The sequence below is a fragment of the Asparagus officinalis genome, unplaced genomic scaffold, assembly GCF_001876935.1.
Source record: "Asparagus officinalis unplaced genomic scaffold, Aspof.V1 AsparagusV1_Un1298, whole genome shotgun sequence".
In the NCBI taxonomy this organism is placed as follows: Eukaryota; Viridiplantae; Streptophyta; class Magnoliopsida; order Asparagales; family Asparagaceae; genus Asparagus; species Asparagus officinalis.
The window spans coordinates 1-10521 of record NW_017973557.1 but is presented as its reverse complement, the minus strand read 5'-3'; the positions used below and the strand labels follow the sequence as shown (position 1 = coordinate 10521).

The 10521-nt window shown below is 34.3% G+C and overlaps 1 protein-coding gene across 1 annotated transcript; it reads right to left on the bottom strand.

The window, feature by feature from the left end:
• Positions 1–201: 201 nt before the first annotated feature.
• LOC109828398 (leucine aminopeptidase 2, chloroplastic-like) lies at positions 202–5264 on the bottom strand. Its single transcript, XM_020395405.1, has 7 exons — positions 5104–5264; positions 3532–3952; positions 2284–2478; positions 1906–2131; positions 1543–1669; positions 1352–1447; positions 202–411 (listed from the first exon to the last, which is right to left on the bottom strand). Exons 1-7 carry the CDS (start codon positions 5149–5151, stop codon positions 217–219), a joined length of 1308 nt encoding a protein of 435 aa, XP_020250994.1. The 5' UTR covers positions 5152–5264; the 3' UTR covers positions 202–216.
• Positions 5265–10521: the final 5257 nt, after the last annotated feature.

The following is a 10521-nucleotide window of genomic DNA, read 5'->3' as shown; positions in this document are numbered from 1 at the left end:
ATCAAGGTCACAATGAAGCAAAGTTAGTTGCAAGGCTCATTTTCTAACTACTGAATGAAAGAGGGTTTAATGGGCGTTACTTCTCTTGGTCCTCTCTGATCCATATTTGAATGTTTCGAAATCAAATTTGAGGTACAACAGTAATTTCTTTCTCTTTTTATCCAGTTGACAATTCATGGAGACTTTTTAAAATAGTCCAGAAAATTTAGATCTATTCTAACAGATATGCATATTCCGTTGGATTGCATAAAATAACAATGCAACAAGCTGATATTCACTTTCAAGGATCAAGTAGAAGGAAAACAAGGTAGAATTAATAAATGATGTTGGCACCTTCTGAACACCCTGGTTACAAGCATATACCAAAGCATCTGCAAGTGTAAGCCTTCCCTCGGCATCAGTATTATTCACCTAAAAGATAAACAACGTTGAAAAGTGAGAAGTTTAGTGTTAAAAAAACGAAAATGGTTTTCGTTCAATGAGAGAATAAAAGCATATACAAAAAGATATCTGCTTAGGAGGTTTATTTAACATATAAATATATCATACTATACATAGGCACCGTTATGCGCTTCTTTTTAGTTTTCTTTTCTTTTCTTCTTTTTTTTCCTTCTTTTTTTAGTGAAACGGTGAGCAACTGCCCCCAATGTTCCATTAATTGTGCACTTTTGACTATCAGGGCTTTTTCTAATTTACTGCCATGAAAGATAACCCATATAAGCAATTTTCACAGGTAACAAAGTCAATTACATTAACTTGACTAGCATAAAAAGAGCACAACATGAGGAAAAGAGTTGGAAGGCAACTTTGGCCGATACGCATGTGGAATAGATATGAAAAATAAAAAGTCAATATTACATGCAGGTTTTAAATAGGGAACCAGAAAAGATAATCTAAATAAACTGATGTACAGAATTGAAACTAGGATTAAGAGAAAATATTGCAGTTTCTAATGGTTTTTGATATCTAACAAACTGGCAATTACCTGAATTTATTGCTACAATATTAAAACCTAAAAAAATTGGGCCTAGAAGTCACCCTAGAAAGGAAAAGATAAAAGGTTATCCTTTATATTATGTGTTAAGAAATTTTATGTATGATAAAAACTTTGAAACAAAAAGACAGATATCCATTTATGGTATGTTGTAGGTGGATGCTGCCAAAGATACAGCAACTAAAGCTTCTAAATGCAATGGTCAATTAAAATACACAGAAAGATAATAAAAAATTATTTCTCATAGACTGCTCTCACCAACCATACTCTTCTTATGACATATAAACTCAAATTGCAAGCTCATAAAGGCACCGAGGACGGAAAGAACAGTAAAACGCACATATTCAACTAACTTACCTCAATTGTCTTTCCATTAGAAGCTGTGACTATGTCACCGGGTCTCATGCCTGTTCCACTTATCATATTTTCACAGGCAGCAACAATGAAGTGGACCTAAAATTGCAAAAAGAAAAGTTGAATGGCATTCAGTAATATAATCGCCTATTCACCTATCGGACATTTAAAACATAGACACTTAAAAATCTTACCTCTACCCCTGGAGGCTTAATTTGACCGATGGCTTTTGCTGCACCAAAAACAGCTGCAGAACCACCCATGTCAAATTTCATTAGCTCTATCGAACAGCCTGGCCCAGTCTTTATGTTGTAACCACCACTACAAGAGAAAATCAGCCATTAAACTTCATAGATCGTGGTCAAGCTCCTCCATGAAGTGAGTCAACCCATAAAAACTAGTCAACTAAGATATGTAATCAAAAGAGTCCTTATTCAAGCAGAGGATAAAATAACGGTTGACAAATTTATGCGGATTAGAATTGAAAGAGCAAGCAAGAGTCACTAAGCTGCTCCTTTATTTCTAAAATTTGGACCATCTAGAAAACACTGTAGTACCTGTCAAATGTCAGTCCCTTCCCAACTATTGCCAATTTTATTTTTGCATCACCATTTGGTGGTCTATAACACAAGTGGATGAAATGAGGAGGGTTTGACGATGCAGCAGCAACACCCAGGTATGAACCCATTTTCAACTCAGCACACTGGTTTGCATCTAATATTTTAGCAGTAAGAACATCACTATACGAAGAAGCAACTTTTGAAGCCTCTTCAGCCAGTACACCTAAAAGACAAAAATAATCAAGATAATCATCATTGCCTTCACCTAAACAATGTAACTGAAAGAGAAAATCATGAAAAACAACAACAAAAATCAATCATGAATACCCACTCATATTTCTACTTCATAAGTCAACAAATTGAGTCTTAACTAACCAGGGGTAAGCACATTGGCTGGTGCATTTACAAGCTCCTTCCCAAAAATCACTCCAGAGCAAACATCACTTGCATACTTCAGCTTCTTATCTAATTGTGCTCCAGAACCCAAACCAATGATATCCATGGATTTAAGCAGCGCCTTTTTTGACTCGGATTTGAACCTGTTATCTTCGTGAACTCCTAGTACAACTCCTATGCACCAAAATAACAAGTTGAAGTTGTTAAAATTCCAATCCAATAATATATGGTGGTCTAAGTAGTAACTAGTGAATCTTGTTGTCCATGTAATCTGTCACATCCACAAACTTAGTATGAGCAACCTTTTGACCAACTTCTATGAATTATCTTTGCAACTAGAATGAAAAATTATTACGAAGAAACCGGATAAGATGATAACTGCATAATAATGTTTTATATTAACATGGTAAAAAATTTTAGGAATTCAAATATAGAACTCTTTGTAAAATATTTGGGAAGAAATCACAAAAACTCTACAGTAAATGCAATGCCAAATTGCATGGATAACTAAATGATTTAGTTCAGAAGGAACAGTGAGAAGAGGATAAATGCGTAGCCATGGCTTACATTAATATGACAAGTACGATTCTTAGAACTAATGAAACCACAATTCTTGTAGAAAATTTTGCAAACTAGCTTCATGGTATCTGTGTGTTTGTCTTTGACTCTTCATACCGGCATGTATATTATATACAATACAAGGAATGATGTAAAACTGTCATGCCTATATCTTAGGGCATGCAGAAGGACAGAATAGGAAGATAGATACTGATAAAAAATATGCAAACGCAAATGAAAGACATATGCAACAATCTACTGGTATGCGAAAATAAGTAACCAGACCTGAATCCCATTTAGGAATTAATTTATCTTTTTAAACATGGATACACCTTACTTGATATGTACCAAAATCTTTTTTAGCAATGAGAGTACAATATCTCCACTTGTACATGCTAAAAGAAAACAAATATAAATGCATAAATCCACTTCCTTCTTCATCTATAACACTATATACAGGTAGTAATATAATCAGGAATAGTGAATGAAATTTAAGATTCTGTTGTACAGTTATGAATATACTCGACAGCAGAGAATAAGTTTAAATGCTGTGAAATTTCAAAATTGTGATAGATAAAACTTCAAACTGTTTGAAGATTTCAGTTATTCGTACATCGTTATGCTCATGGTGCCATGCAAATTTTGAAGATCGTGATAAATAAAAGTAACCTGATGCAATTGCTGAAGCGGCTTTAAGCTTGGACTCTTCAGAAGTTTCCTCTGAGGATGCGAGAAAAATAGCAGCACTGCTTGCTTGGGCAGACTTTGCAGCTGCAGCAACAGCTTCTCCTATGCCTCGATAGGTAGCAGTGGTGGCAGAAAGTGAACATGATCCAAGCCCAACAAGGCCCAATCTTCTAAAGCCCAAGCCCTGGAGTCTTAGAACCATCGATTGTCCAGCTTTTCCAGCAAACTCCTCCTCTGAGGAAGCCTCAGCGAGAAGACCACCAAGTTTGTCATCTAGCTTTTTCAAAATTGGATTTTCGAACTTGAAGTCAGAGCCTTTTGACATATCTTTCTCTGAAACAGCAACGGCAAGTATGTCTCCTTTCCATTCTGCAAAATCTAACTCCTTTGCAGCAAACGCAATCTGCAATACAACGTTATATAAAGGATGAAATTACTTGTCTTAAAGAGGATGAAAGTAAAGGTCAAGTAGCAAAATTATGGCGAAAATCTAAATATTATCACTTGCAAAATGATCGAGACTGTAAAGTGTACTTTATGCAAAACATATATTAGATAATCAAGACGTCAATTACCAAGCAAATGCCCCACAAGAATAGCGGTGATCGGAAAAAAAGAATCTCTGCCTAAAGTTATGATAAACTTGAAAAAATGGGTAAGGTTCAAAGAATAAATTCTGGTAGAATAAAATAGGAAAAAAAATCTACATATCCAAAATTCAAGAGCATTAAAGCTTAAGCAAAGCACTTATTGTAGTGAAGGCATACTTTATTTATATGAGAGTAGTATGGAAAACTACCAAGCACACAAGGGTCCATGGCATAAAATGTGCACCAAATGAATATCAATGCTTGGATCATTGGATTTCAGGATTCGTGAGTAGATCCAAGGGTTGACGTACTTTGGTGCTCATTTTATGCCATGAATCATCTCCACCGGATACTTTCTCAGTACAAGGTGGAATCCTTTTGAAATAGTTGCCAAGTGTTTATCATGAGTGACCATGAAAAGTGACAAACGCTAAACATTTTGCTTTCAACCATTTGGTAAGGGGAAATAACAAAATTTATCTTCTTCATGGAAATGCCTTCCTGAAATTTGTAAATCAGAAACTTCGTTCATGAAAATCTGACCCCTCCAAATCTCGCTTACGAAAACTGGGTCGATCGAGTCTTCTATGTTGGGGGCAGTAGAAAAGAAAAAGCCCATCATGTCAAGTTCGCAACTTTTCTTATGATCCAACAAGAATCACTAGGTCTCAGATCATCTCAAGTCTAACAAGGTCTAAACTTTAATAAAGCATATGTAGAAATAATCTCAATACGTCATATGAAATATATTAAAGTACTAACTATTAAAGTATCAAAATTTCCAGCTAAGTAATCCGACCGGATGCTGATCAACCTATTTCCCCAAAGCAATCAGATCTTCCCAAGATCCGACTTATAAAAGATGGAATCTTTAGGTCAGAAATTGAAAAACCACAGTGTACTTATTCTTTGAGACATATCACCAAACAGTTAGTCAACCAGTGATCGAGAGTAGGAACAAGACCTGAGGAGCTTCGACGGCGGCGGGCTTCGTGAGGCCGAGAGTGGCCATGGGAGCTCGTCGGAAGTTGGCGATGCGGCGGCGATCACGGCGGCGTAAATCAAGAGGCTCTGCTCGATTATGAGAAGGCGGCAGCAGCGAAAGCTAAAAACGACGGCCGTCCCCTGATCCCAATGGGTCTTTTTTATAGGGAGTTTTCCCACGACGCCCCTGAAGTGGGGAGATTTTTTTCAAAAGGACCCTTAGAACTCTGGGTAGTTCGAAAAGATACCCTTGGATTTTGGCTTCTTGACTCCTTCACAAAAACTCTATAATACTTATTTCAAATGGTACACCATTAGTCCAAAATCTCCTCTCTTTTTTTTTGATAAAACTTGGGTCTATACTTTGGCCTAGTTAAGAAGAAGACTAGTTCTATTTTGAAATTGTCAAACACACCTTAAGCACTTCAGATATTTTGACTTCTTGACATAAACATCTAACACTCAATGTACCCTCATTGAATTGCACTGATTCTTAATTTGCACTCAAACAAAATCTTAATCATTCATAAGAGAAGAAATAATTGTGATAATGTAATAACCTCTCTGCTTTTCTTTTCTTTTTCTTTTTTTGTTTTTTGGATAGGGAGAGGATCCGATTTGTTTAAAAATATTTAGTTTATGGACAAATACTTGTCACATCAACATATTACATGAGCTGAGCTTACTTGTAGATTAGGAGCATAATACTTTTGAGTTGAGATCACTGAAGAACAAGTGCAAAAGCGATGCAGTCCTCACTTGATTAGCTCGAGTTGAGTTGTCTTATAATTTTGTCACGGGAACATGAAAGCATTTGATAGAGGCTCATCGTACACTTTCTTTTGGGCTTATTTGCAACAAAGATGGAACCCCCACATGATTTAATGATACATCTTAAAGAATCTAATTAATTATATTGATTTGATATGCCAACATAGTTGCTTGCAGTCTAAGCAAAGTCGATGTCTCTAAATGTAGATTATAAATAGGATTTTTTTTTCTCTCTCGTGTGTTAGACCCTAGAGGGGGGTGATTATGGTCTATTGCTAATTTAATCCGATTTTATGCAAATTAAAACTAATAACAAGTTATCCTAGCAAGTATGAAATACAACAAGATATATGAGCTAGGATAAGCAATATGAACAAAGAGATATATCCTAGCAATAAGATATACTATGAGATTTGATGTTTTGACATAAACAATGTTTTGAAACCCTATGAAATAATTTTATAGACTTAATGAAATATGTATACAATGATTGTTAAGTCCATAACCAAAACTTGTGTATATATATAACTATATATATATAAACCAAATATGTGTGTGTATATATGATTGAGCTTAAAGTACTAACACACATAATATAAACATAAACTAATGTTACCCAAGCTTGATCTTGATCTTCATTGTAGCTCAACTTGGTAAACTTTGTGGATGAAGCTTGGACTTGAATCTTCAACTTGAATTGCAAGGCTTCAACCACTATTCCACCAACCTCCATTTGATATGATCGTTATGGCACAATTCCATCCATCCTCCAACTCGTTGTTTGTCTATAATAAATAAAAACATAAATACTAGACAAACAACATTAGATGTAAATTGTTTGTAAATCATCATCAAAATAAGAAGGCCAACACCGTGCAAACCACTTTAAAGTAGGATCATTATACAGGAATCACTTTTTATTTTTTATTTATACATAAATCATCTTTAAAGTAGATTTTGTTTCAATCAACCATCTCCTAATCAAATGTTCGCTAAAAAAACAAAAATAAGGTTTAAAATGCGCATTTAAGATATGTAACTTGTAGCCTAGCTAGACCTAAACATGAACAAAATGAGTCAAGTGTTCTGAACGTAAAGCTTTTAAGGATTTTTTTTTTCAATGAAATTTTTGACTAGGAGGTGATTGATTAAAAAAACTCATTTTAAAAATGATTTTTTTGTAATCACTTTACAGATGGTTTAAGTACAAATTAAAAATAAAAAGTGTTTTTCGTATAATGATTCTATTTTTAAGATGATTTTAAAGAGGAAAAAATAATAAATAAATAAAGAGATGCTTGCAGTAATCCTGAAAACTGAGAAGGAATAAGTCTGAGCAGTAGATAAATGTTCCTTTTCCCTATGTAGCAGTAGTTGCAAACTCGCAGCGACGCCATACTGATGCTTCATCCCCTTTATATACCAAAATATTTCGGAAATATGTGTATATACCATTCAAAAATATTGCCAAATTAAATTTACTATATTTGTAGTTCTATTTTGCAAGTGGACCCCCTGACAGAGTGAAATCTTTTTACAACAATAGATTTTCACTTATGGGGTCTATCTACAATGGATGTCAAATGAGTGGTTTTGGTTGGATCTTGGTTGAGTCATAAATAGGTGGGCACATTTATGATCATTTGATCATTTATGACCCATTTAGCATTTGCTAAATGAGTCACTTCTCATCCACCCATTTACTAAATGGGTGGTTCATGGGTGACCCAATAACCCATTTAGTTATGATCACTTCTCATCCACCCATTTACTAAATGGGTGGTTCATGGGTGACCCAATAACCCATTTAGTTATGATGCTTTTATATATATCTAAATGGGTGGTTCATGGGTGACCCAATAACCCATTTAGTTATGATGCTTTTATATATATGTAAGTTTTAGGGATCTACTTACAAACTTTCAGGGGCTTTTCTGTAAAGTGTAAACTTATAGAGGGTTTTTGGTAAACTTTCAGGGTTTTCTGTAAACTTTAGCTTCAATTAGAAGCAAAATATCAAGATTAATTATTCATAACACTTATGTTTATTTAAGCATTTCTTGTTGAAATATGAATGGAAACTATTTCGCTACTTCACACAATTATTGTTTAAACTTATACAACTGTCACAAATTATGCAGCAGATGGTAAAAATAAAGTATTAGATTTCGACGGATAAAGTTATTATATTGTAAATAAAAGGAGCGTGTAAATAAAGCTAAAAATATAAAAATAATTAATAGCTTTGATTTATTATATATAAGAATCATACAGAAGATTACAAATGATACATCAATCCTTATTATTATATATTTGATAATTACATTCCTAAATAATTAAATAATAATCCAGTACTCAAAATTTGTAAATCAGATATAACGTATGAAGCTAGTAAATTGATGATAAATCTGATAGAACATCTAAAATCAGTGGAAATACACAATCACTCATAAATGCATATACAAGTCTTAAATATTTCTCAAAAGTAGAAGCACAAGAGTCCTGATAGAAAATTAAGAGGAAGGATTTTACATGCTTAAAAAGTCTCACACTATCAAATTAACGCAAATCTTATAGTAAATAAAAATTAGTCCTGCTCTAAAATAATAGCTTCCATATCAAGGGTTTGAATCAAACTTTTGGCAACTCCCCTTCAATCAGTTTTAGTACAAAAAAAGAAGTTCCAATATTAAATCATGTCTGGTAAAAAAAAAACTAGATCATGTTTTATAAACTGGTCTAATTAGATCGTTTTTCGACTCTAACATATTTTGTTTTGTCACATCTCCTCTTTGATCCAGACCTAAACTAGTTTAGATCAAAAGCCAGCCCTAGTATAAATTACAAGGAGGAGGAAGATAATTTTCTACTCTGAAAAGATCAAAAGTAATAGCATTAAGTCAAACAGTTGTATGATACTAATTACAGCTGATTTCGATCAAAAAAAAACAACCAAAAGTATATCTACTGCTCTTGCATGTGGTTTATGTTCCACTTCTTCTCAAACAAAAAAACAGTCGTAAGATACTAATTACAGCTGATTTCGTGTCTCTCTTTTTCACATAGCAATGAAATGAACAGGGATGTTCCCTTATTTTTATACTCAAACAAAAAATTGGGTTGAGAGTTGTCAAACTGACCCCAAACTGTTTCGCTGCCTATAGGCCTTCAACACATAGGGCTATGGTCGAGGCCCAGTAGGCTAAGCCCACATACAAAGTTCTGATCGATACAGGGGATGGCCCAGACCATTATTTAAAGGGCTAGTAATTCTCACTTCGACTGATGTGTTTTTAGCTGAGGATGCCTGCAGAAGGATGTAAATAAAAGGTGTAAATAACCCTTGAGCCACAAAAGGCTGATAGGAGAGTGTCATTCCCTGTGGTTGATCTTTTACTGCAATCAGAACTGTAACAAGTAGGAGGATGGCACCTAGAAAATATATATATATATATATATATATATATGAGAAAGACACCTAGTGCGAAATAACTGTACATATGGTATCCTTTTTTAATGCCTAATTGCACTTAAATAACCTATAGTTTCCCCCTACTTCGCACTTATATAACCTCACTTGTCCTAAAGTTTTAAAACTTACCATCACTTATCTTGGCAGTATACCGTAAAGTTCTAAAACTTGCACTTAACTTTAGGGTATATATAACTTCAAGTTTAAAAAACTTTAGGGCGTGTAAGTGGCGTCGAAAACATGTGAGGGTATATAAACGCAAAGTAGGGATAACAATAGGGTGTATAAGGGCAATTTAGCCTTTTTTTTTTAAAGAGAAAAATGTTGAAATATGTCAGCTATAAACCATGATCAGTACGGTTGCTTGTAGGTTTGCACTGTGCTAGAAGACAAGCGAGTTGCTTTCATTGGAATATATTTTTTACTATATAAGAGAGCAGTGTACTTGTACCAGAAATTGTAGCTATATATCTATCTATCTAGAGCACCAAGGGCTTGAATAGTGACATGCAGAAAGATGGCCTTCCTCTTTGTTGCAGACTGGAGACTGCTACTAATTATTGAATGCACATCTTCATCTTCAGTAAAGTTTTAATATTGCTAGCCTGCAGATTTAATTTAACCACTCGATCATTTGCCTGTTTTGGGTGAAAGTGGTTATACATATAGTTTCCTGCTTGTACTCATAATATGGGTGGGATTGACAGGTTTCTATCTTTAGGAAAGCACAAGTAAAACTTCTGACCTCATGGAATCACATAATTTCTCTTAGATTTAGGGGCCATTAGATTTTTGCACCTCCTTTTTTTTTTTTTTGAGAAAATGCTAACAATATACCGGCCCCCTCGTTGTTCATTAATAAATATTTAACGGAACATTCCCAAAAGTCAACAAAAGTTTGCTGTAGCATACAAAGAGAAGCACAATTACAAGTTAGAGGGATGTCATAATTAAAAAAACAAAATACATGTAAAAGCTCATATATAGGCTCAAAGAAAAAAGTCTCTCGAAGCTTACTGTTCTCTGCATAGTTAAATTTCCTAAAGCATACAATTTCTCCTCTGCTGGCTAAAGGGCATAAAACTCAGAGTTGAACTACTTGTGAAGCTTTTGCGTTATCTAAAATGTCAATCTTATTCCTTCTGGCTTTATGCA

Excerpts from the sequence above, each read along its gene's own strand:
- LOC109828398 (XM_020395405.1), bottom strand. The coding sequence starts at position 5,151 with ATGGCCACTCTCGGCCTCACGAAGCCCGCCGCCGTCGAAGCTCCTCAG. Across the intron at positions 1,448-1,542 it reads TTAAGCCTCCAGGGGTAGAG|GTCCACTTCATTGTTGCTGC; the intron begins GTAAGATTTTTA and ends TTGCAATTTTAG. Across the intron at positions 412-1,351 it reads CTAATGGAAAGACAATTGAG|GTGAATAATACTGATGCCGA; the intron begins GTAAGTTAGTTG and ends TTTATCTTTTAG.